The sequence below is a fragment of the Orycteropus afer genome, unplaced genomic scaffold (assembly GCF_000298275.1).
Source record: "Orycteropus afer afer isolate SDZICR_OR568_19922 unplaced genomic scaffold, OryAfe1.0 scaffold00142, whole genome shotgun sequence".
NCBI lineage: Eukaryota > Metazoa > Chordata > Mammalia > Tubulidentata > Orycteropodidae > Orycteropus > Orycteropus afer.
Window position 1 is genome coordinate 3,716,283 of NW_006921729.1, and position 26,392 is coordinate 3,742,674.

Genomic DNA, 26,392 nt, shown 5'->3' on the forward strand with positions numbered 1-26,392 from the left:
GTTCTCCAGACCTTCCTATTTTCAGGGCTCTGTTAGCCCTCCCTGAAGGTCTGTTCCTGACCTTTCTTTTACCTCTTCACAGCTGTCTCCTCTGAGAGGAGAGTGGGGGTGGGGGAGCCAACAAGGCCCTGGCAGGAAAGGGAAGCAGGGGAAGGCCTCACTAACCCTGGGGTCAGGTACAGAAACCAAAAGCACCATTAGCAGAGAAAGCACCAAGAAGCCACCCCTCATCCCCACCCTGAGCTGGGCAAGGTGATCCTGGTTGGTGGGCACCACATACCCGGCATCTGAGCTATTCCCACATAGTAACACATCAGAGGTGCCATTCTTCAGCAGGTAATTGTCTGTAAAAGAGACATCTCATGGTGAGGGGCACTTTGGCTCCGACTCCTGGTTTCCCACCCTGCATCCAGGGCCCTGGGGAGGTAGAGATATAGCTGGTAGTGCTGCTTCTTCCTGCCCCTGCCCTGCCCTCTACTTATCTGCCTTGCCAGGCCTCGGGCAACCATGACTGCTTTGCTGACTCTCCTCCTGCTCTTCCTCAGACCTCAAGCTGCCAGTGTTCTTCACGTGCCTGGAGGACACAGGAAGTCCTGGGCAGGGCCTCAGCTGTCCCTATAGGGGAGATTCTACCCCTGTCCCAAACCACTCAGGGGGCCATCAAGGGCCAAGAGGCCCTGAACTAGGAGGTGGTGCTCTGGGACAAGTTCCAGCTTGGCTTTAGAGTCACCACTTGGTCTTGGCAGGCTACTGCTCAGCTCTGGACTCACTTTCCTGTGTATAAAAAGGTGGAAGTGATGCCTGCCACAGTCACCATGGCAACACTGGGATCCGTTCAGATTTGGAGGTAAGGAGGGAGCTGGGCTGGTCCAGGTGAGACACAGGACTGCAGGCCCTGTCCTCTCCTTTCTGTGGCCACTTGTCAGTGCCTGTCACACACGACTACCTCTGTTTTGGGCAGTGCTTCTCAAAGTGTGATCCCCAGACCAGCAGCATCAGCATCATCTGGTGACTGGTTAGAAATGCAAATTCCCAGGCAGTCCCATAGAGTTGACAAGGTTGTAATCTCCCCAGAAACAGTCTGCCACATCTTTTTCCCATGAAGCAGCTGGTGGATTTGAACTGCCAACCTTTCAGTTAGCATCTGAGTACTTAACCACTGCACCACCAGGGTTCCTTCTATATGGCTATAGTTAACCCATAAGCAAATTTATTCATTGAGTTTCTATGCTTCTTTTTCCAAAGTGGGCTGCTAGTTTATGCAAGAGATTCTAACTTCAATGTGTCCTCGTGGCTGGAAGCCTGGCCTGGTACCAGTTGTCTACTTTTGATTTAGATTTAGATTCAAGAGAAGCGCTTGTGATGGGAGTGTCAACCGTGGGGGATGAGGTGACAATGAAAGGGGTGCACACCACTTTGTACAATCACTGAGCTTGTTTCGACCCTCTTGCAGGGCTCTAGGGGTACATGTATATGGAATTAGCACCTGGCAAAGGCTGAAGTCAACTGGGAAATCGCCATGCCCAACTCAAGTCTCACCAACTACCCAGCAGCTCCAGGTCCCACCTTTCCCTAAGCTCACACTCCTCTGCAGGCCAGCCCCCTCACCATTCCCTATACTCTTGGGCCAGTCCCACTTCTAAACCATGCAGCTCTTGTGTCCTTGTCTCCCTCTCCATCTAATCACATCATTCCTGTTCCTCAAGGATCATCTTTCCCCAGCTAGCCTGGGAACTCACCAGGGCAGGCCCATTCTGCTCCCCTCCTGCCCTTTATCTTCGAGCCGCAAAGGACAGGGTCTGGGATACCTGAGCACACAGCTGGATCTCTGAGGGATCAGGTGGGGCTGGAAAGGCCCTGGAAGCCTGCACTCTGGAGAGACCTGTGTGAGAGGTGCCCTGGACCTGGTCACCACACAAAGACCCCTGTGGCAGGGAGAGAGCCCACACCTTCATGGTTGAGGTACTCGTCTAGCGATTCCCAGACCTGGCCATCGGCCTCCACTGAGCCATTGGTGTCGTTGAGCATTGTGAAGTTACGCACACACTTGTGCCTTAGGTTGCCCATGAAGAGCTGCAGGCCGATGAGGGCAAAGACGCTGAGGCAAAAGACTGTGAGGACCATTACATCGGCAAGCTTCTTCACAGACTGGATCAGGGCGCCCACGATGGTCTTTAGGCCTGGAGGAGGCGAGAAGGAACATGGGATTACCTCAAGGGTTCTGAGTTGAGCTTGGGTAAGGGCAGGGTGAGCAACTAGGAGGTGGGGGCAGAAGGAGAGAAGCTTCTTTTGGCCTTTTAAGACCAAAGCCTCCTATTCTTTACCCTTTCAGATGCTGTCTTGGTCTTGTACCTTCAGAGGGGGCCCTGGTTCTCTCCACTATTCAAGTATGAAATTGCTATTGTTCTTAAAGCCATAAACACTCAAAGTCAGTCTCCTTCTGGCTGGTCCCAAGGCATGCCACCCCATCCCTTTAGGAGAGAGACTCTATCTGGTAGGGGTTTTCTACCTCACTCTCTTTGGAACCTACTCTCTTTGATGGGCCAGGGGGTCTTGAGTGGTAAAGGATACCTGGGGACCCAGGATCCTGGGATAAGCCAGGGGCTGGTGTGTGTGTGTGTGTGTGTGTGTGTGTTGGGGGCTAAGGGGAGAGTTTGGCAAGGCCATGGTGGGTAATGTCCCAAGGGGTCTGTTTGGTCCTCAAGCCTCACCTTTGGGGAAAGTCCTGGGGCAAGAGAGGAATTGTTGATCTATATTGTATCTTCACCACTTGCTTTGTCCCTCTGAGACCCATTTCCACCCATCCCAGTCCCCAAAGCTGAGAGGCTGTGATATGTTAGTTGCCGGCCCAGCTCCCTGTAGAAGCCAGCACCACACACAGCAAAGGGACAGAAAAGCATGTGTAAACATGTTCAGTCTAGCCTGTGGGTACCACCCTATGACCAGTGACCAGTGCGAGCAGAGCATCAGGAGCCAGGGGGCTCCTCCACCAGTAGCAGGGCCCTATGCCACAGGCCCCCTCCCCCTCCAAGCGGCCAGATCTCAGATTAAGCTCCATCCATCTATTGTCCAGCCGGTTAATGTGTTAGGAGCACCCGTGGCTGCTGTGCCTGTGACCAGAGACTGGGAGGCAGCGATGGGCAAATACCCTGAGAGGGGAGAGGACATCCTCCTCATGGTGCCGTAATGCTGCCACCCACCCAGGCTCAGAGGCACTCAGCGCTCCCAGTAGAAATCGTCCTGGCAGATGTTGGCAACTTCCTGGCAGTGGGTGGGCCCTGCAGGGATCTGGGTGCAAAGTAGTATCAGATGGTGGTGGGACTTTTGAGTCCTTTGTAGTCCAGGACTCCTCACCCTTCATAGAGGGTCTATGTGCTCAGTGGGCATGTGACTGGTCCTGCTCATGAGGCTGCTGAGCATATGTGAGCACCAAGGCCTGGGGATATCTGTGTCAACAGGTATAGTTCTACGGGAGCGACCGGGGGCATACTGCCTCCACCTGCTATTGGCTCTTGGCAGGGGTCTGGGCTACTTTTAGTGGGAGAGGGCTGTAGGGGATAAAGGAACACTGATGGCACAATGGTTAAACACTTGGCTGCTAACTCAAAGGTTAGCAGTTCAAACCCAGCCAGTGGTTCCACAGGAAAAAGACCTGACTATCGGTTTCTGGAAAGATTTCACTCTAGAAAACCCTGTGGGGAAGTTCTACTCTGTCACATGGGGTCACCATAAGTTGGAACCGACTCAACGACACCTAACAACAAGAAGTAGGGGGCAAGTGGCTCCTGTGTACATACCATAATGGTTCGGAGGCCAGGAGGGACATTCTGAGAGTCAGTTTGAATACAGTGTAAACAGGGGGCTCCTTTCACAAGGTAATTAACCCCACTAGGTGGGGAGTGTGAATTCTACAAGGGAGCTCAGAGCTGGGCCCCTGTCTTCCTGAGTGGGGCTGCAGTTACTGCAGGCTAAAGACCTGGGAACCGTTTAGTTTCGAAATCAAGAGGGGATACAGCCATTTGGTTCACCTAGTTCTTCCCTCAAATTCTAACATCTTCTCAGAATGGAACCTGTCTCTAGCCACCATCATAAAAGATGTACCTTCTCCAGCTCTGAGAGGGGATGTATTCAGAAAATGTTTCTGGAAGGAGGCCTTCCAAGAGCAAGTTCCTCACAGCAGGAAGACCTTTGAGCCTGGGCTCACTTTAATCTGGGAGAGTGAATAAATACTTGGGATAAAATAGTCTCCTGGGTGGCACTTGGCTTCAGCACCAGCAAATCACACAACATGAGCTAGGAAAATCATCAGAAGTCTTTTGAGAGCTTTCTTGCCTGGATGAGGTGGAATGGCTTTCTAGGGAGGCCATCTGGATTTAGGAGATTTCCCAGGTACAATTTGCCAACATTTGTCAAGGAGGATTTCTTCCTGAGGCTACCATGCACGGTTTGCTAAACCTCTACCGCACCATGCAGCGAGGGCTGTTAGACGCCAAGGCCCGATGACACCTGTCCACAGATTACGCTCCATTGCACAAAGGGGTGGGGCTCCCACTGCAGATGTATCATCAGGGGGTGTAGAAAGCAGGGACTGGGCACCCAGTCATAAAAGACAGTGCCAGAGTTTGCTTTTTTGGTTCTCTGTATGCGGGTTTCTGCAAACACAGTTCTTTTGGTTTCCTTATCACAGGATAATGCTTCAGGCGGAAGCAATTCATGCAACTCATGCACACAAGATTTTAAGCCACTCAAATAGCTGAGCTTAGTTTGGAAAAGACACTGACTATCTTGGGAAGAATCTGGCATTCTTGAGGAGCTTCATTTAATGGCAGCCCCTGCCATAGAGTGCTCTGAGCTCCTCTGGGGTGTCTGTGAGGGTGAACTTTGCTGGGGTAGGCAGTCTGAAGCCCATTCTGAGGGTTCAGGGAGACAGCTGGGCCCACCATCTGCAGCCCCCACACCCAGGCTCTGGGAAAGGTATTCTGGTGACAGGCACATCTGAGGGCGCATTCCCGATGGTCGCCTTGGCTCCCAGGTGGCTGGAAAGGCCGAGTGTGTCCCTCCAGCCTTGGCGTTTAACCTGATTTTCACCTGAAATGACTGATATAGTTTTCAAGGCCCGGAGGACTCGGAAGGTGCGTAAGGCTGAGACATTGCCCAGGTCCACAAATTCAGTTGTGTATCTGTAACAAGGGAAAGTCACATACGAGACAGTGACAACACGCCAGTAGGAGACACACAGTCAGAGGAGGCAGGGGTGGGGAGACAGAGAGAGAGTCACTTGTAGCTAAGATCCAAGAGGAAAGCCTCAACATCTTACCTGGGATAACTGAAATAGTTTTTAGAGCTCTCAGGACTCTGAAAGTTCGAAGAGCCGACAAATTGCCTAGTTTTATATTTTCTGATACATACCTGCAGAATTAAACCACAGTTATTGGGAATTACAAAGCAGAACCTTAGCCTGCCCTCCCCAAGCAGCCCTCTCCCTTCCTCCCCTCCCACAGGGAGAGCTGTGGGTAGGCCCATGACTCCCCAGGTCTTCTTCCCTATCTCAACCCTCTTGACACAGGGGCCTCTGCACAGATGCTGTAAGGGTGTCCACACAAGTTCCTGGGAAGATAACTTGGAATGATCTCATATAAAAAAAAAAAAAAAAAAAAAAACACCACATTTTCTATACCACTGGGAAGTGTGATACAAAACTGCATGGCAGGGCCTGAAGTTGGGGACATGCCAGAGTGAAGAGGGATGCCCTGCTGGCAGGAGGCTCGGGTCAAGTGGTGAAGAAGCAAGTGGGCTTCTGGTCCTAGTTTTTGTGTGTCTTGTAGTCTGGCTGCTGAGAGAGGGCATAGACCCAGCATGTGCCTGGCTGTTCCAATCATGGGATCCCGAAGCAGGTGAGACTGCCATCAGGAGTGGCGGTGGCTGAGTCTCTAATGGCTGCCCCTTCCAACCATAAATCTTCCAATCTAGGAAGCCCTATGGTATGATTTGCTGGTGCTGAAGCCAAGTGCCACCAGGAGACTATTTTATCCCAAGCATTTATTCACTCTCCCAGATTAAAGTGAGTCCAGGCTCAAAGGTCTTCCTGTTGTGAGGAACTTGCTCTTGGAAGGCCTCCTTCCAGAAACCTTTTCTGAATACATCCCCTCTCAGAGCTGGAGAAGGCACTTTTTTCATGACAGCAGCTAGAGACAGGTTACATGCAAGGAGAGGCTCAGGAGTTTCTGGAGTTACAAGGTAGACATAGATGGCTCCAAGCACTCAATGCAAAACACACTGAGTTCTCCAAACAGAGGCACTGGAAGATGAGAAGAGAGGTTGCTGGAATATCCAGCCCTTCAACTACTCATAGCCAGTGGCCAGCACAAGAAGAAGAAGGAGTTTTTTTTCCACATTTTTCTCCCACTTTGTCCATGGTCTTCTATTATGATCCTTTTCAGAGAGGTCAGCAGTGTAGCCAAGCACCATCTAGTTCTTCTGGCCTCTGGGTAGTGAAGGTTGAGGTTCACATTGTCCACTAATCCCTTGGACTAACTGTTTCCTTCATCTTTGATTTTCTTCCCTCTTCTTTGCTCCAGATGGGGAGAGACCAATAGATGTACCTTAGACGGCTGCTGACAAGCTTTTAAGACCCCAGTCACTACTCAACAAAGTAGGATGTAGAACATTGTCTCTGTGGACTATGTTATGCCAATTGACTTAAATGTATGAAGAGTTGATTGAAAAACCAATGTGCTCTGTAAATTTTCTTCAAATCACAAGTTGTTTTTTTTTTTTTTTTTTTGAAGTAGAGAAAGGAAAAGCATAAGGGGTCCCAGGTGACACTGGCTCTTCCTTTCGGAATCCACCTACTGTCTCACCCCAGGACTCTCAAGAGTCCCACAGGGATGACCCTGGATCTGTCTCCACAGGGAAGGACCTCAGGAGGTGAGCAACCCTCATCAGGGTCTGTCCTGCTTTGGAACAAATGATGCTCAGCAGGTTTAAATGGTGTGGGGCTCACACCTAGAGCCTGGACAGTCGCCCCATCCTTGGTCTCCACAGGCACAGAGGAAAGAGTTCGTTCCTGGGGGAAGGGTCTGCCCAAGCAGGGCGTGAAGACATGCAGCAGTCACATGACCACAAGAGTGTCTGAGAGACATGGACAGTGTGTGACCAAGGCCACTGGGACAGAGACAACGGACTTGTGATATTTAACCAAGGACTTCGGCTCCAGGGTGTCTGACATTTAACCGAAGGTGTCTGATGTTTAACAAAGGGCATCAGACTCAGGATGTCTGATGTTCAGCTGTGTGTCAGACCCGGGTGTCTGAGTGACATCAGATCCAGGGCGTCAGCCCTGCAATGAGGGCCAAGGTATATTGACAGTGTACTGGACTCAGTCTGCTGGTCAGTCTGGACTTCCAGGCCCCTCCACTCTGCTCAGAGCGTCTGAATTCACTTTTAAGCTATGCAATATCTACTGAAAGGACTTGGCAGGCTGACCCAAGGTATTCAACATCCTGAGGTCAGTTGGGTCCAGCCTGGTCCAGCTCTAACTGACAGCGGGCTAAAACTGACTTCCTCTACCTCCATTCACTGAGCCCTCCATCTTCATAAGGCTCCAAGGACCATGCTGCTCTCTCCTTACCCACCATCCCCTTCAGAGATGAGACATCAGTAGACACATTTCCAGAGCTTTTCTTCCTCAGGCCATACCAGATGCTTCCTGTGCAGTAGCTTACATCCCATCCCCTGGGCCCACTTCAGCTTGTACATCTGTCTCCAGTGCAGCAGTAAGATGGAGCCCTATCTTCCAGAAGGGAGCAGAAATCACCTTTGTTTTGGCCCATATATACTTCTTAAATTGATCCAAGTTCCTGCTCAACTTTTGATGGCTATTCTATTCTCTGTAATGGCTCAGACCCTCAGGTCTCTGTCTCCCATTCTTCTTTCAGGCTTGGCACCTCTGTCCAGACAGGATGCTGCCACAGGTCTATCAAGTTGAGCCTGGGGTACTGTTGGTATTGCTATTAAACGGGAGCCATGATTATGACCTGCCGGAGGCTCTAGGTTCCTGTTTCTTACTTCTGGTCTACTGCGTGGCCTGGGCCAACAGTTCCTTCTTGCTCAGGACACTGGTTTTGAGGTGCCTCTTCTGGTTTCAGGGAGTGGAACACTGTGCAGATCATAAAGGGAGACAACTGTTCTTTCTTCTCCCTAGTTGTCCCTCATAGACACTGCCTGTGCCCTGACGTCTCTAGCTTAGACTTAGAATCTGCCCAACTATTGTGTCCCCAGCATAGACAGCGTTTGCCTTCCATTCACTGTCTGCCTCCTCAACAGCTGGTGCTGAGCACAGAGAAAGTGGGATCCCAAGATGACAAGGTTGGGCTGGTGACAGAATTGGGGAGGATGATAACTGTGCTCCCAGCAGCTTTATAATACCAACCAAGTGGCTGAGAACAGGAGTAGGGCTGGTGGTTCTGAGGGCATACTGTGTCTAAGACAGCATGCCCCATGACAGACCTCCTGAGGGTAGGGGCTACATCGCTTACTCCACCCAGAGCCTGGTCCCTGTTCTTCCCATGCCAGACCTTATCAAGGCCTCCTGTAAGGCCCCCAAGTGTGGCTCAGCAGAAGGGAATCTGTGTTTGGCAGGTGGCCAGCTGGAGCACTGACAGGGGTGAGGGCGGAGCCTTCCCTTCTCAGGCAGGCAAAACCCTCTTCCAAACCATTCCCCTTCTGCTACGGCCCAGCTGCTGGGCAAGAGCAGATAGCTGGGGTGGGATTGTAGGTACTGACATAGAAGGAGAAGGAGGTGTTGGGTGAGAGTTCCAACCCATCACCAGCCCCAGTGCAGCAGGGACCCTTGTGGGAGGCCAAGCAAGGAGTTATGAGGAGGGGCAAACCCTTGCCTTCTTCCTGCCCCATCTCTATCTTACTGTGCAGTCAAAGGTAGACCCCTTGTCTTCTCTGGTGTTGTGTGAGCCTCCCATTCAATGCATGTTGTCCTGCCAGCCTCCCAGGGCTGCTAGGCAACTCCCATTAGCTATGGCACTAGCTATGGCGGTGATTGCCTTCCTCTCCTCTCTGCCCTCCCTCCCTTCCCCTCAAGGTTTGGTTTCCATAACAACCCAGAAGGTGGGAGGCTGTGCTAACTAGCAGGTGCCCAGCTGGGAGGGGGGCCACAGGAAGAGCTGTGACTGTAGAGTCACACGTTGAGCCTAGTGGGCTTCTCAGAACCCCCTCCAACCCTCCCACAATCTCTTAATTGGGTGGATTGGGGGATGAAGCTGAAGCCTAGTCAGAAACATCAGATTTAGGACTGTCTCTCCTGTCCATCCCATGGTTAGGAGTTAGGAGAGGGTTTCATTCCCAGCATTGCTACTGAATCATCCTATAATTTTGGGCAAGTGGTAGGCTCTCTCTGAGCCTCAGTTTCTCCATCTGTAAAATGGAGAGAAGATGGTAAGATATGGTTAAATCAAAGTTTCCTACCACTAAAGACTTCTTTTATTATCCTAAGAACCCCTCCCATCTGCCAAACCATTCCCATCGATTGAGTCAAATCCAACTCACAGCCATACTACAGGATAGGGTAGAACTGCCCCATTGGGTTTCCAAGGCTGTAGATTTTTACAGAAGCAGATTGCCTCATTTTCCTCCTGCGGAGCAGCTGGTGGGTACGAACCACTGACCTTTTGGTTAGCAGCCCAATATTTTAACCACTGCACCACCAAAGCTCCTTCCTAGCATCTACAGCAGAATGCATTTCAGAAGCAGTAATTGGTTTTCACAATCAACAGCAGAAATCCCTATCAAGCAAGCTGCCAAGCCAGTCCAGCCAAGACAGAAACCCTGACGTTCCAACGGGGCTTTGCAACCTATGGGAAGTACGTGTGCCATTTCTTTGCAGCACTTAGAAACATGTTCTGCTTTGTTACCCGTGGCTCAAAGGTCAAGCAAGCTTAAAAAGGAAGGCATAGCTCCTCTGTGATTCTGTGTGGGAAAAGGATTCCCTGTGGGACCCCATGCGGAATGAGACTAGGATTCTCTCACAGAACAGGACAGGAGGACTGAGTCATGCACAGCACATCCCAGAGACATAGGCTAATGACAGGCCATACCCGACTCCTGCATCAACCAGGGGCCCAGGTGATGCCTTTCCCTGGGGTCTTGGAGCAACTTTCTGGTGACACAAATCCTGCTCAGGCCCCAAGATGGGAGCACAGAATGGCTCAGGCAGACAGTGTCCCATCTTCTGCCCAAAGCCCCTTCCCAATGCTCAAGACCCCATGGAGCACTGCCCTCACAACACAGGGCATGCCAGAGTTCTCAGCTCAGCCTGACAAGCCTACTCCATTTCCAAGTTGCTGCAATCTCTTGGCTCCAACAAGAACTCCCCCTCTCCTCAAACCTCAGACATGTCTCCCCACCCTATGTTCTCAGCTGATGATTTTGCTTCTTATTTCACTGAGAAAATAGAAGCAATCAGATGAGAGATTCCTTCTTCACTCATCACAGACTCTCTCAACCTCCCTCTATTCTTCACTAGAAAGTCTGCCTTCCTTCCCTAAGCTTAAGGCCAACCATCCACCCAGGCATTGGCTCCGACCCCCTTGGGCCAACTCAAGGACTTTGCTCCTGCAATTTCCCCTCCTCTCTACATCATCAAACTTTTCCTCTCTACTGGATCATTTCACCAGCTTGCAGAGACACCTTCCTTTTTAAAAAAGCCTCCTTGGCCCTATACTCCCCTCTGGCCATCACCTTATTTTCTGTTTAGTTTTACACCCCAGAAAATAGATGTTTGTGCTTGCTGTATTTCCACTCCTCTTAACTCTCTTGAACCCTCTCCAATCAGGTGTATGTCCCTCTGCTACACTGGAATCACTCTTGTCAAGGTTACCAGTGACCTTCACGTTGTTAAATCCAGTGGTCCACTCTCCGTCCTCAGCTTATTCAACTTTTTCGTGGCATGTTTTGAGTTGGATCATGTTCCTAAGTCAGCTTCTGGATACAACTTGCTCCTGATTTTCCTCCAACCTTGCCAGCCAGTTCACTCTAGTGTTCTCCAATTGCTCCTCCTTGTCTTCCTGACCTTTAGATGCTAAAGTATCCCACAGTGAAGTCTCCAGATCACTTCTCTTCTCCAGTTACCTAATTCTTAGGAGATCCATCCAGCCTCCTAGCTTTATTTACCATCTATATCCCAATCTTCCACTTGGGCCCTGGCCCCAGGAATCACCCTATCTCTTCCAGCTACTAAAATAGCCTTTAACTGATCTGTTGGCTTCCACGCTTCCTTTCCACAGTCTACTGTCCACATAGTAGCCAGAGTAAACTTTAAGAATACACATCAGATTGTGGCTCCCATCACACTCAGATCTGACCATGCCCTATAAGGCCAGCGTGATCTATCCCTCAGCCCACCACTCTCCACCCTCATCTCCCACCACCTCCCCATGCTTACTCAGCTCTGGCCAGGCCTAAATCTACACTGGATTTGGAGAGTAGAAGCTTCGGTTTCCCCATGTGTAAATTGGAGGGCTGGAGTCAGCTCACACACAGCTTAACTAGAAACAAGGTTCTGGTGCATTTTTTAACCACTAGGTTGTCCATCCAGCTCTAAAGCTCCCTGTTAGCAGGGTTCAGCTTCCCCCTTCTTCCTTGCTTCCCCACCGCTTTATCACGTAGAGGTGGATTGAGTGAATCCAAGAATCCTAAGAAGTGGGAGCTGAGCTGAAGCTCTGAAACCACCTAGCTCAACATCGGCCTTCCACAGTTGGGAAATGGGCTGTGTAAAGGCAGGGAGTGTAACGTTCACGCAGCCCTGCTCCCTGCCGAGGTGTGATGTCCAGCCCTGCACACACAGGGTTCTCGGCACATGCCAGGCTCTCAGAAAGGGCTTCATGGCAGAACCTCCAAATACGACTATGAATGGAGGCCTGCCCTGATCCATCATCCCCACCAGAACATGACATCCATTGCCTGAGACATCCAGAGTAGAGTGCTGTCCTCAGCAACAGCTCCTTAGCATGGGTCTCCTGCTAGGGAAGGAAGTGGGGCCTCAGCAGGCCTGAGATCACACTCACTTTCTGGTGGACTGTGTGTCCTTGGCAAGTTTTCTCATCTGTAAAATGGAGATAAGTGATCCCCATGCAGCCAACCTCTCCAGCTAGCAGAAGGATACACTGGGTCATGTAAGTGACTAGCTGCTTTCCAATGTGTCACTTGGAGTCTAGGAGTGGAGGCAGTGGACAGATGTGTGCACCTGGCATGAGTCCTTGAGACTGCCTGCTCACTTCTCCAGGCTCTTTCCCTTTATTGAAGTTTCAGTCTTAATAATGTTGGAATCAGGTCACTTTGACAGTGGTTTTGGGTTGTAATATTGGTTTCTCTTGGTAGAAAGGGCAGAGGTGTTAAACCAGAATCTTAATGATGTCCCTAGAGCCCAACACAGCCACACATCCCAGGTGAGCCACTGGACCTGACCACCATGGCCTGCCTAAACTATTTTGGACCCTTCTCTCCCCACCAGATGAGCTGAGGGCCTCCACCCCTCTATCTCCTGCCCCAGCAGTGAGGAGGGGCAGCCCATGAGCAGAGCTGCATGTGGCCACAGTGGGAAGCTGAGAGGGCTGAGCAGGGTCGATGGTGATGTACACACCCCATAGCATGACTGGTATGGCACAGTCTGATGCAGCAAGCAGGGTACTTACGCCATGACAATCACGCTGAAATCCAGCCAGTTCCACGGGTCCCGAAGGAAGGTAAATGCATGCAGGCAGAAGCCTCGAGCCAGAATCTTGACCAGAGACTCAAAAGTGTAAATGGCAGTGAAGGTGTATCTGGGGAGGAGAAGCCAAAGCCCTGAGGCCAGGGTTTTCCATGTGGCACTAGCCCATGCATTTCCCCTCACTTGGCAGGACTGGGAGTGGCCAAAGAGGGGATGGTCTGGGCCAAGGACTCCTTAGGTGGTAAATCCCTCGGCCTGGACACAGGTCTCTTCTGGGGGTTGTGACATGGCATGGAAAAGGCAGGGGGAGCTACCTGGAAGATACTCACTCGACATATTTGGTCCAAGGCGGAGGGTCGTGCTGGGCCATGAACACGCAGTTTGTCAGGATGGTGCACATGATGAGCATGCTGAAGAGCGTGGCGTGAAGTCAAGGAAAGCCCACAGTACAGGGGTGCAGGGACCAACCATGCCACCACCATCTGGGATCCTGCCTAGTATAGACTGAGTGTGTCCCCCCAAAATATGTCTAATCTTCTAGAGCTGTGGAAAGGAGCCCTGGTGGGGCAGTGGTTAAGTGCTCAGCTGCTAACGGAACGGTTGGTGGTTTGAACCCACCAGTCACTCTGCATGAGAAAGATGTGGCAGTCTGTTTCTATAAAGATCACAGCCTTGGAATCCCTATGGGGTAGTTCTATTCTGTCTTATAGGGTTGCTATGAGTTGGAATTGACTGGCTGGATGCATGGACTCAACCTGTGGATGTAATTCTATTTGGACACAGGCATTTCCTTACTATGTTAATGAAGCCATAACAGTGCAGAGTGTGTCCTAACAACTTCTGAAGCAAGCAAGCACAAATGGGGGAAGACAGATGCCATATGAAGGTCGCCAAGGAACCAAGGATTACTGGCTACTAGAAGCTGAAACAGACAAAGAAGGACACCCTCCGTCTAGAGCCATACCCCAAATTTGAACTTCTAGCTCCTGAACTGGACAATGAATAAGGAAGACCGAAGAAGAGTTGATGCTTTTGAGTTGTGGTGTTGGAGAAGAATGCTAAGAGTACCATGGTATGCTAAAAGAATTACCAAATCTGTCCTGGATGCAGCCAGAATGCTCCTTGGAAGCGAGAATGGCCAAACTTCATCTCACCTACTTTGGTCATGTTGTCAGAAGGGGCTATTCTCTGGAGAAGGATGTCATGCTTGGTAAAGTGGAAGGTCAACAAAGGAGGGGAAGGCCCTCAACAAGATGGATTGACATGGTGGCTGCAGCGATGGACTCAGGTACAGTAGGGATCATGAGGCTGGCACAGGACCAGGCAGTGTTTCATTCTGTTGTACATAGGGTCGCTATGAGTCTGAGACCACTCGACGGCACATAACAACAACAAAAGCCCCTGAACTGTAAAGAAATGAGTATCTGTTCTTTAAAGCCACCTACCTATAGTATTTCTGTTACAGCAGCTCTAGAAAACTAAGCCACTGCCCCTGTGGTCATCACTGCCAGGCTGGCACTGCCAGGTCACTAAGAGAGGGGCTTCTAGGAGACACTGGGGCCTTGAGCACAGTCCATGCAGACCTGCCACCACTGGAGCTGGCCTCTGTCTCTTCCTCAGCACTTGTAGTGGAATGCTGGCAAGTTCAGATACCTGAAACCATCCCTCTAGAAGGTTCCCTGTAGGGCCTGCTCCCTGAGGAAGGATCTCCAAAGTTTTCACCAGTCAGGTTGGGGCTCCGTTCTCAGCCACACTGGAGAGGAGGGGCAGGCAAGGAAGCAGGGTTCCCTGTTCCATCCACTTCTACTGGAGCAGCCCAGCTGGGGTTTAGCCCAGGACTGCTGCCAGAAAAACATACCTTGTCAGGATACATGGACCTTGGAAGAGACAAGGGACCCTCTTTTCTGGCTGCTTCTTGCCTTTGTACACACTCTTCACCCTTGTCCTCTGCTCCACTCACTGGATTCTTCATCCTTCAGGAGCTGACTCAGCAGGAGCACCCCCTCTGAGCAGCGGGCCTGACTCTTTGGTCAGGGAGCTGCCACCACCTCTGCACCACCCAACTGGGCATCTCTCTGTTAGAGCCTGTTGCTACTTGGAGAATGGCAATGCCCATCTCCCACCAGAGGTGAGCTCTTCAAAGGCCAAGGCTGTCTTGGGCATCTTTGTGTGCTCTTGCCTTCAACTCAACTGTCCCAAGCCCTGTCTGGTCCCTGACTCTTTAGCTGCAAGTCCTAGTTGCTTTAGGCTAGAGGAAGCTGACAGACCTCCTCCAATCTTCTCTCGCTTCTGTAAGACCCCTACAGAGGAGCAAGGCACTGACCTTGGCCTCCTGACTGGGGTGCCAACAGGGGACCAGGCACAGAACACAGACACACTCTGCTGCTCCTACCAATCCCCCTCGGCAGTCTGACCACAGAGGCTGGGACTCCCACTCTCTGAGCATCCCCCAGCCTCATGACACCACACCCTACCCCAGTCCCACATGCAGCAGCTGCCAAAGGGGTGATTCCCATAGGCAGCCTGGGAGCCACAGTAACTGAGCCCCAGGAGACTGCCTTTTTCCTCCCTACCACATTTCCGCCATTTTCTAGGCCTGGCCTAGCCTCAGGCCCAGCGGGGGCCAGGGCAGTAGGACCTGAGGCCAGGCTGATCTGGGCACTGACTTCTGGGGGCTGCCTCAGTAGGGGAGGGAGTAATACCTGGCAGGAATCTAACAAGGCACCTGCCGGTGCTCTCCAAGCCTTTAGCCCTCCTGCTAGGAAATCCAGCTCAGGAATTCTGCATTCCCAACCCAGCTCCCATTCACAATTAATTTTTCAATTTCTCACCTGAGACAGAGGGCATCAGGCTTTGGAAAGTTCCCTTCATCAAAGCAGGGCTGGGATGACAGCACAGCTCAGCACAAATGCCAGTGGCTCCAGAGAGCCCGATTTCTCCCTGGCCACAGGGCAGCTCTTTAGTCACCAGGGTCTCTCAGCTTTGTACCCACCTACCCCTCTGCCTATGTGAGAGTCTCCATGCCCAGGTTTATCCCCCTCTCCTGTTTGTCAAGGGTTAGTACTTTCTCTTTCTTCACTGGACAGGTAAAGCCCCTCAAGTAGTCTTGACCCATTTCCACAGATCTACTGCTAATCCATCTACTGAGGAACCCAGGCAGTTCCTGAAATATGAACATAATGATGCTAAGAATGAATATTTACTAAGCCCTTCCAAGGTACCAGGCTCTGTTTCCTGCATCCCCTAACTCATTTGATTCTCCCAACAACCAGGTGGTGTGTCTCCATTTTAAAGATGAGGAGACCGAGGCACAAACTGGTTAAGGTCAGGGACAATGTGTTAGGCAGAATAATGGCCGCCCCCACCCCAAATGTAGTGCTTAAGGCATTTGACTCCTAATCAGAGGCTGGCGGTTCAAACTCTTGGAAGGAAGGTTGGGCAATCTACTTTCATAGTGATACCACCTCGGAAACCCAAGGAGGGGTTGCTATGAGTCGGATCAGACTCCATGGCAGTGAGTGACTAATGCTAGGAGCCTTGAATATGCTAATTTATATAGCAAAGAGGACTTTGCAGATGAAAACCTGGGGGGAAGGGTGAGAATGATGCTATGAGAAAGACTTGATCATCATTGCTGGCTTTGAAGATGAAAGGAGGCCCTGAGCCAAGGAATGCAGGCAGCCTCTAGAAGCTGGGTATTCTCACCTAGAGGCCCTAGAAAAGACTTTGGCCCTGCTGACACACTGCTCTTAGCCCAGTGAGGCTCATTTTGGATTCTGATCTCCAGAACTGTTAAGACAATAAATTTGTGTTGTTTTAGGCCACTAAGTCTGTGATCATGTTATCACACAGGAAACTAACACAGATACCAAGATGGTGAAAGGTAGAGTGCAATTCTGACTCCTGGTCACCCCACTCCAGGCCTCTACTTGAACCCCCATACTGTACCATCTCTTCACATCAAAGGTCATCTGGTCCCTTTTCCTGCCTCCAAATTGAAAAAACCTGCATGAGCAACATTTCTTCAGACTCATCTGCCAAATGGGAATGCTATCTGGTCACTGTCATTCAATGGGTAGGTGTGAAAACAAAACCAGCAACCCCATGTGTCAAGTGTAGAACTGTGTCCCATAGAGTTTTCAATGGCTGTAATCTTATGGAAGTAGATAGCTACCTAGCCCCTGGGTGGATTCAAACCATCATGTTTTTGGTTCACAGAGGATTACAAACCATTTGTGCTACCCAGGGCCCTTCCAAATGAAGTAAAGCATTCCATAAAATGTAAGAACACTGCTACACTGGAGGAAGAATGGAATTATCTGTTGGTTTTAAGAATAAGTCTCAACTGAGCACACGTGCCTGGCCCTCCGTGACAGGGAGACCCAGGATCAGTCACAAGCCTGAAGTGCTCTGAAGTGGAATGTATGAGAAACCAGAGGTGCTTCTGGCTGGGCAGGAAAGCTTTCTGGAAGAGGCAGTGAGATAGGAAGGCTGGCTCCTCCAGCAATCAGCCAGCCCTGCTGGTCATGGCAATGCAGGGTGGGCTGAGGACCAGGAGGACTCACTGCTCAGAAATAGGTCTGGCCTCTCTTTGTGCAGGCAAGTTGCTTTCAGCTCTGGCCAGGCTGCTCACAGTTCTCACAACTCTATGAGAGCAGCAGTTTTTTGCCTTGGAAAGAGAACATGGCAGGACATAGAGGTGAGCAAACACCCCAGTATCGAGACAGGGAAGTGTTGGGGCAGACAGCCCTTCTGAGTCCTGCCAGTCACAGCCTGAGGCCCATAGTGGAAAATGACAGGAGAGGACTACTTGGCTGTTGGCTTTTCCAGACCCAGCCATGGCTGAGTGGGATGTAGGAGCAGCTGGTCTCTCTGCCACTTGCCTACTCAAAGCCCTTTCTGCATCCTCTGGCCTTGAGGACAGCTCTTAAACTATTCTCAGTCATTCCCGTGTGTGTCTGATCTCTTCCTAAGGAGACAGATCCCCTAGTCTACATTAGCATGGCCCCAGTACCCCCAAGCTGCACCCCTCCCCCACCCCATGGAGCCCAGTATGCAGCCGGCACCTGATCTCCTGGCCGGGGCACACTTGTTCATATTGCCTGGTCATTTCAGGCTGATGATCAGGCTGGTGCCATTTGTAGACAAAGGCAAAGACCAGCTCTCCAGGCCTGAGCTCAGCTGAACATCTTCAATCCTATCCTGTCATTGTCCCCAAAAACCCTCTTCCCTTAAAGGGACCATGCCAACCTCATGATCAAAATGCCAACAAGGACTGCTTGCATGAGTTGTGGAGAAATGTGTGAAGCTTGGGTTTTCTAAGTCCTCAGCCCCCAGGGAGTCAAAAAACTCAAAGAAGAAAATTAACAGTGGGGGTGTTTTCATGTATTTGTGCTATTAAATGAGTATAAAACCACCCCAAACCTCAACAACTCCAAACCATGTGGTTTGATTGCCCATTTGAATCTAGTAGAGGATCGTGGGAGGATTTTTATGAACAGAGCCTGTGCACCCAAGAAGGCAAAACATTCCTCTGTGTGAACATGAGGTCTCTTCTGAATGTGACTGCAGTGGCGTTTGGAGTTCAGTTGGTTTCTTTTATTTAATCCCTGCAGGAACACATTCTGCAAGATTATAACAAAAATACACAGGAAAAAATAATTCTACATACCTATATTTACTTTTTCGGCAACTTTCCAGGCATGTATTGCAAATGTAGATCAGAGAGCGAAGCCATGCTGAGTTATCATGTACTTGCTGGCATGTCACTCTGCAAACGCCTTGATGGGTCCACACGAGCAGGTTCTCTCCCGCCTGGTGGCAGCTCCCTTGAGAGCAGGTGCTGCATCCCTGCCTCCTTTTAAATTTTCTCTTGGCCCCTCTTGCTTTTTCTAAAGGGCTTAGATGTTCCAAAGACTGCACATTTAGGGACATAGTAGATGTCTGAATAGATATGACAATGAGAATAAGGTTCACAATTCAAAATATGAAACCTGACTACCTATTAGAAGTGCAGAGTGACTGCTAATAGGCTTATTTTGAGGAGATGAAAATGTTCTGGAATTAAACAGCGGTGATGGCAAATGGTTTGTGCTAGGCTACTACTAACCGAAAGGTTAGTGGTTCAAGTCCACCCAACTATGCCACGAATAAAAAACCTACACATCTACTTTCATAAAATCATAGCCATTGAAAACTCTGTGGTCCACAATTCTACTCTGATACACATGGGGTCTCCATGAGTCACAACTGACCCTACGGCAGCAGGTTTGTTTTTTTGTTTTTTGGATGGCTGCTTAACTCTTGAGAATATATAAAAACTATTTAATTATATATGTTAAGGATGAGTTTTGTAATATTTGAATTATGTTGTTGTTGTTGCTTGTCACTGAGTTGATTACAACTCACAGTGACCTTGGGATAGAGCAGAAATCCTTCATGGGGTTTCCTAGGCTGTACTCTTTCCGGGAGCAGATTGCCTGACCTTTCTCCCAGGGAGCAGCTGGTGGTTTAGGAATGCTGACCTTTCAGTTAGCAGCTGAGTGCTAAATTGCACCAGGGCTCCTATATGAATTATATCTCCATCAGAAAAATAGTAATAAGAAAAAAATTCATGGAGAACTTGCAGATTTCCAGGCCTCACACTGTGGATACTGGTCTGGAATGGGCTGGGAATCTGCATGTTTAACGAGGTTCCCAGGTGAGACTGTGGTGGCCCTGGCAGGCTGGCATTTGGAAACAATTGCCCTGGAGCAGTGTGCACACATCACTGGGGACCTTGCTAAACGGCAGAACTCGATCCCAGCAGGTCTGGGGTGGGGCTCGAGATGCAGCACTTCTCACAAGAGCTTTCTGATGCTGACACTACCCATGTATCAAGGCTCAGGGCACAGAGGAGCTGCTCCCAAACCTAAAAATCTAGGCCCCTTCTCTTCCTCCTGTGCCCCTGAGCCTACAAAGTGGCACTGTTGTGGGCCAGCAACGCACTCCCATCCCCAGACAGCAGGGCGGCAAGGCAGTCTCCAAGAGCCTGGTATGGGGCCTCACCATGCTCTGAGCCACTTCCCTGGAGCAGCTGCCCTGGGGGACACAGGCCGGCTCAGAGTCCTCAGGGCAGGGCTTGCCAGGTGGTATCAGTACCTCATAGCCTCAGAGCAATAGCTCAATGGACCCTCCACCCAGGCTGGGGATCTCAGTGTCCCCACTGTCTCCTTTGCCCACTTGCCTCGCTGCCTCTTGTCTACCCACGGCCCAGCCCGTGGCTTTGCCTGGCTGTTGCTGCATCCCTGGGGGCTGCTGTGGCTGCCAAACAGTGCTGAGTTGGTTAGATACCTGGAGGAGAAGCCCCAGGTGAGAGCTGGAGGATGCTAGCAGGGAGACCTGGTCCTTGATGTGAGGCTCAGAGCAAGAAGCCTCGCCCATCTGCCTCCCACTTGCCATTTTCCCCAGGTTGAGGCCACACTCTGGTAAGAATGACAACTATTGTGTAGCTGTCTTATCACTCCTAGGGGGCTGTAAAATCCCCATGGGGTCAAGGGCAGGGTCATACTCAGCTCAGTGCCCCCAAGGTGCTCAGCAAATTATTTGGCACTTGCAGGGAACTCAGGAGCATTGCAGAATGGATCAGAATTAAATCCAAAACATTGCCTTCACAAAGTAAAATGTAGCTGGGACTGGCAGACTATCCTCAGAGCCTAGCCCCTTCCCACACTGTCTGCCCCACTAGAGACCAACCTGTTGATGCACAACAGGGGCCTGCATGTGGGATTGTCTCAAGACTACAGGCATCACAGGAATCCATGAGGAAGGCAGGAGTGAGCTGGAGGAGGAGAGAACCGAAGCGTGGTGAATGCATCTCATTGTGCATGTTATATGCAGTAACAAGTGAGGGCCACAGCCCCTGGAATTCACTCCTGAGTTCAGGACCAGGCATTCGATCACAGGGGGAAGACAGTGGCACCACAAAGGAGCATCCTCACAGATGCTTGGAAAAGCTCCTGATCTGTCAGCATCCATCTGGGTTATAGTCCATCAAAGCTCACTGGGTGGCTGTTTTCCTGAAGCTTTCTGCTCTTGCACGGGGTTAATGGGTAAGGCCCTTGTCTTGGCATCAGAAAAAAGGCCTGTGTAGAGGAGGGAGCTGAGGGAGGACCTTCGGGAGCCTTGTCGGGCCAGTCCAGGAGATCCACTGCTGGGCCCTGAGCCCAGCAGCACTGATGAAATTAGCAGCAGAGCAGCCTGTGTGTGTGTGCCCCCACCCCACCTTGGAAGCCACAGGCCCAAGCAGGGGCCGCCCAGGTATCACAGTGGAACTAAGACCTCTGACTCTATAGCCAGCACCACCCTCCCTGAGAGGCTGCTTCTCGGGGCCCCTTCTCTGGAGTCCAGAGAAGAACAATGATTATGGGCTACCATCCTATCCCCACTCACTGCCTGAATGAGAGGTAGGATGAAGGGAGCCAAAGGGTATCCCCAAGTCCAAAGCATCCTAGGGGCTCAAGATCAGTCCACAAGCCTCATTACACAGCATCACTCCCATAGCTCTCCTCTGCAGGCTGGAGTTTTTTTAGGCTGTGGTTTATATAATTTAACGCTAACCAGAGTTCTTTGAGATACTCTGAAACTGCAAACATTGTGTCAACACCTAATCAAAAGCAAGTGTTGGCTCCCCTGAAAAATGCCCACGTGTCAATCAACTGGAGGCCTCCTTATTGGGAAACAGCGTTTCCTTAGCTGGGCCCTGGCGACCTGCTTGCAGGTCCCTCCTGGTGGGTGGGAGGTAAGGGTGCAGTGGGAGGTGATATTCAGAACCTATCAGAGGCAGGGAAACAGTGACAGGCCTCACTTCTTCTGGGATCCTCAGCTGTCTAGCTTCTAGGATGTCTCTCTCCTATAGATGCAAATCAGCTTCCTGAACATTCACATGCCCAAGATCCTCTAGGGATCCAGTCAAAATGCAGATGCAGATTCTGACCATGTGGGGTCTGAGAGTCTGCATTTCTAACCAGCTCCCAGGTGACCACCATGCCACTTGCCTAAGGACTTGCAAGCCATCAGCACCAACTTCATCCCTACACTAGGGTGGAGTGTGCTGGGGACAGTGCACCCAGCAGGAGTTGATTGCAAAGGATATGAATGAACCAGAATCTTCACTGCTGCTCTCCGGACGGGGTGGAAGGGACTGAGGATGTACAAGGCGTTGGTGGCACTGAACCGGAAGATGGTCTTGCCTTTATTCAGCACGATGAAGGTCTGCAGGCAGAAAACTGTGTTAGGTGAGGGGTGGTGGCCCCTAGGCCTTGTGGCTTTTGGGTGTCAGCTGTTGGCTTGGAGTCCTAGGATTTTGGCTTTGAGGGGGCTGGGAGGAAGAAGAGAAAGATTAAGGGAAGGATTGGGGGCAGGGGAGCAGCTAGCATAGGCCTCAACAGACCCTCGTTGCCTTGCTCATGGGGGAAACGGGGTGAGGTTAAGTTTAGGGGAAGGTCAGGTAGGTTGGGATTTAGTTTAATTTTTAAATTAAAGTTCCTGACAAGAAGCGGCCTTTGGTGATCCTAGTCCTACTGTCATCATAGCTGAGACCGAAAAGGCCCAGCTGACGTACTTCTTCCTTCCCTTGTCTAATACCTTCCTGCCCTGCAAGGCTTCCACACCTGGCACATTGGTAACTGGGGGAGCTGGATCACGGGGAAAGATTTATGGGTGCAGGAGTAGAGATGAGGTAAATGTAGAAGTGTTCCCTAGAGTCCATTTCCTAATTCCAGGAGAGATGTCAGGCCCACCTCAGCCTAGAGGAAGCAACCTAGTGTCTGCCCCTGGAGGCATCTTGAGCAGCTCAAGTTAGGGCTCCTTTCCCCAAGCTTCCAGGAGGCTCTTTCAACACAGCACAAAGGGGCACGGGAGCAGACACTGAGTGCTGGGGGCTGAGCCAGTGCACGCCAGGTGGGAGCTGAGGACAAAAGCAGCTCTTGAGGATAGAGTCTTCCCCCTCTGCCCAGGTGTATGGCAGGCACGGCTAAGGTGGGCACAGCTCTGGAGTCTTGCTTCTCCAGGGACAAAGCTGGTGGTACAAGATTTCACTTAATCTGGGCTGAGGAGACAAGTTGACCAGACATATTAGGGCTGAAAGTTCTGCCGTGGGGCCTATGGGGTCAGCCTGTTCCAGCATTCCTGGTAGACACAGGGACAGAAGAGATACTCTCCTTGGCTCTTCCCAGGCTGAACTGCTATCAGCCCCCAAATATCCAACATAAAGCCCAAGCCCCAGCCCAACACCATGACTCACACCTGAGCTCAGCTAACTCCAACTACTACCCATCCTTTCACCATAACCCTCTCTTACCACCAGCTCTGACCAGCCATGACCTAAGTCTACTATCAGCCTAACCTGCCTCCAACTGTGGCCCCAATCCTGACCTTGGACTCACCTGAGTCACTTAAACCAGGTGGAAGTTCAGATGGAAGCCTGGGAGTAGGACCAGGTTCTAAGGGTCCTCTCCTGCCTTTGCATAAAGACTGGGAAACTTTCCCTTCACACACTCACACCCACACCCACTCACATCTACATATGTGAACATACATGTGGCAAACACATGCCCCATGCCCACCCTCAGGCTCTTGGTCTCTGACATGGTGACACACATTCTGGCAGTGAGTGACACAGACACACAAAACTGCCATGTGCTCACATGTGCTGTCACGTCCTCACACATACCAGACTCATGCTGTGAACACCAGCTCTGCCTGCCCCTCAAGTGCTTACTCGGCCTGGCACTAACTGCAGTCATGTAAGTGGCCACTGTCCTCCTTGGTACCAGCCTGCTGGAGAAAGGCCTCTCCACAGATTCCAATCTGCCTCCCTCTAGGAGTAAGGCCTGGAAGTGTGGTGAGCTGGGGGGGAGGACCAAGCCACTGTAGAAGCCCTGTGTGCCAGTACTCTGGTAGGGAGCAGAGATGGGAAACGTAGTCCTGAGAGGTGAAGCCAGGACAGGGGACTGAGATGGGGAGGAAGAAGGAAGGATTTACTTCCTGGGTAGAAATCCATGCTGGGACGATGACTGAGTTACCCTGCCCCAAGCAAAGGTATCACCTCTCCCAACAATCAGGAGGGACAGAGGCAGCTCCTGCCCCTCAATCCCTATCAGACTTCCCACTGGTCTTCATGGTCCCATTGCTGTCCCACAAAGCCCAGGGGAACTGCTGCTGTGGCCCCAGCCTGAGCCACTCTGACACAGACAATCCCTGGCAAGTTCTCTGTGCTGCCAGAGGCATGGGGCTTTGGAGGTACACACTGTCCTTAATTAGGAGAGGGGACCCACAAACTATGCTCTGGGGTCCAAACTCAACTCAGGTAGGACTCAGAGCCCAACACCAATTCACACAACAGGGGACTCAGAGAATTCCTCTTAGGGTGAAGATCTAACAACAGACAACTCCAAAGTAACTACTCCAAGAGAACGCCAAGATTTCAACTGGAGCTGCCCCCTCTTTTCTTCACGGCATCAAACCAGCATCTCAGGCTGCATGATTTCTGCCTCATATTCTCGAACTCCAAAATTAAGGTGATTGGAATCTAGATCACCAGTGACTCACTCTCCTCTGGGTGGGCCCAGGGGAGCTCACCCAAACAGACCCCATATGGAGGCAAGGCCTCCTCATCTGCTGCATGTAAGGGTACGCAGCATCACCTTTTGGGTGCTGTAGAAGGGGTCCAGGTCCTCCAGCGGCTCCCCAATGAGCTCGCGGGGTGGGTTGCCATAGAGATCCGGGAGCTTCTTGGAGGCCTGCAGGTCCAGCTGGGGCCGGGGTGCCTCCTCTTCGGGCAGCCCGTCGCGGCTCTCCTGTGAGGCAGCTGAGCTGCGGGCTTGCTTCTCTGCCATGCGCTTCTCGATGGCCGCCAGGGACTCCCGGGTGAACCTGCGGAAGCTGCTGGTGCCCCGAGGTAACAAGAAGTCTGCCATCTTCTCATCCTGCTTCTGGGGCACAGGCTCTCCTCACACTGCCTGTGGGGAGGCTGGAAGACACAGACACCAGGCATCAGGCTGAGTGCAGGGCCAGCGGCATGGTAGCCACCCACCACTGGATGTGTCTGCACTGGTGGACAGATGGGAGGACAGACGGACAGTTTGCAAAGATGCTCCCAGAATACAGGCTCTCAAGCTTCTCCACAGGCACAGGTGGCTGACACAGACCTGGATGACCCCCGAGCCTGCAGGCTGTGGGGTCTACACAGAGACTTGCAGGGGTCATGCCTCCCTTTCCAAACACCCCAAAAACATGTCTGGATACAAGTGGGCAAGAGTGACTGTGTCACTGCAACACTTTCATTCAGTAGGACTCAACACAAAAGGAAACACTCAGCATCTGGCTCCTAAAGCATCATCCCTTGGGACACTTTTCATAACTGGTGCCAACATACCTGGGGCTGAGGTGGGACGCGTCTGGGGCAGGGAGGGGCCCTGCCACCTTTTTATCCCAGAACCCTGGCAGAGCTGTTCCTGAACAAATGACTGACTGAATGACTGAATGATAGACTATGTAGGTGAGGATCAAGAGCATCAGAAGGAAACAAGTGCTGTTCTCCCCTCTAGCCTGTCCCTCCTATAGGGAACCTTGGAGCCCTAGGAAAGGTGGTCAGAGGCCCCCTGAGCCACACCCAGACTCAGGGTTTCTTTTCTAGGCAGGTTCCCAGCCTGAGTGATGGGGCCAGAGGATGGGGGACATTCTGACTCCATAGGGGTGGATGCCCAGATTTCACTTGGGGCACATGAGGTGCCAACATTTGATTGGAAAGTAGCAACTGATGAGGCCCCTCACATGCCTGCCATATGAGACCCAGACAAATCCTGCGGGTTTTTGGAAACAGCTGGTTAACAACTTTGGAGCTGCCATCCAGATGTTGGCTCCCCACTGTACACAGCTGTGCCAGGGCCTGCTGAAAGGCTCACAAAGGAATCCCCATGGTGCAGCGTCCTCTCCACATCCACCTGACTGCAAAGCTGGGAAATGCTGACAGAGTGTCCCTGGCTCCTCCGGCCGCCTTGTGCTCCCTCCTCTTGAATCTGAACAAATGAGAGAGCTAGTCCCAAGTGACAGAAGAACCGGAAAAAGGTGACACTCATCTACTAGGACATCCAGCTGGCTCCTGTGTCTGACGCCAAAGTGGGAAATGTGGCTCTGGTGGTCTCTAACTATCCAGGGTCTGGTGTGAACATGCATGGCCTATGACACTAAAGCGGAAGAATGCGTTCCCCGACCGTCCTACCAACACAGGATGTGGTATGAACAGCTAGTGACTGTGACACCAACTGGGAGGCGATGTCCCTAATGACCACATCAAACCCAGGAATGGCTGGGCACCAGCTCAAGAGGGCGGGGTGGACACCTGTTGGAGATTTCTGCCAGGACAGAATCCTTTTCCGTCAACTAAGGGCCAGTTCTGCCTTGATCTTACCCCTGAGACACATATCACCCATGACCCTGGTAAGCTGGCATTGTCACTGACCCTGGTATATAGCCCATCAAGGGCCCCAGCTCTCAGCATCGTGGAGTGCTGTGAAGTTGGCACTTGGCCAAGTGACAGGTAAACAGTGAGCAAACACAACACAACCAGGCCTCAGAAGTGCACCTCTGGTCCCACAGGGGATGGGGCAGGGCGGGGTGGGGGCAGCGGGA

General features: G+C 51.4%; 1 protein-coding gene across 1 annotated transcript in view; it reads right to left on the bottom strand.

The window, feature by feature from the left end:
* Positions 1-24,678, bottom strand: part of SCN5A (sodium voltage-gated channel alpha subunit 5) — a 100,221-nt gene extending 75,543 nt beyond the window's left edge. Inside the window, exons 1-7 of the mRNA XM_042781639.1 lie at positions 24,406-24,678; positions 21,855-21,973; positions 13,051-13,140; positions 12,705-12,833; positions 5,089-5,180; positions 1,950-2,180; positions 281-344 (exon numbers count right to left, since the gene is read on the bottom strand). Coding sequence (XP_042637573.1) covers positions 281-344; positions 1,950-2,180; positions 5,089-5,180; positions 12,705-12,833; positions 13,051-13,140; positions 21,855-21,973; positions 24,406-24,678 — 998 coding nt within the window. The remainder of the gene's footprint in view (positions 1-280; positions 345-1,949; positions 2,181-5,088; positions 5,181-12,704; positions 12,834-13,050; positions 13,141-21,854; positions 21,974-24,405) is intronic.
* Positions 24,679-26,392: the final 1,714 nt, after the last annotated feature.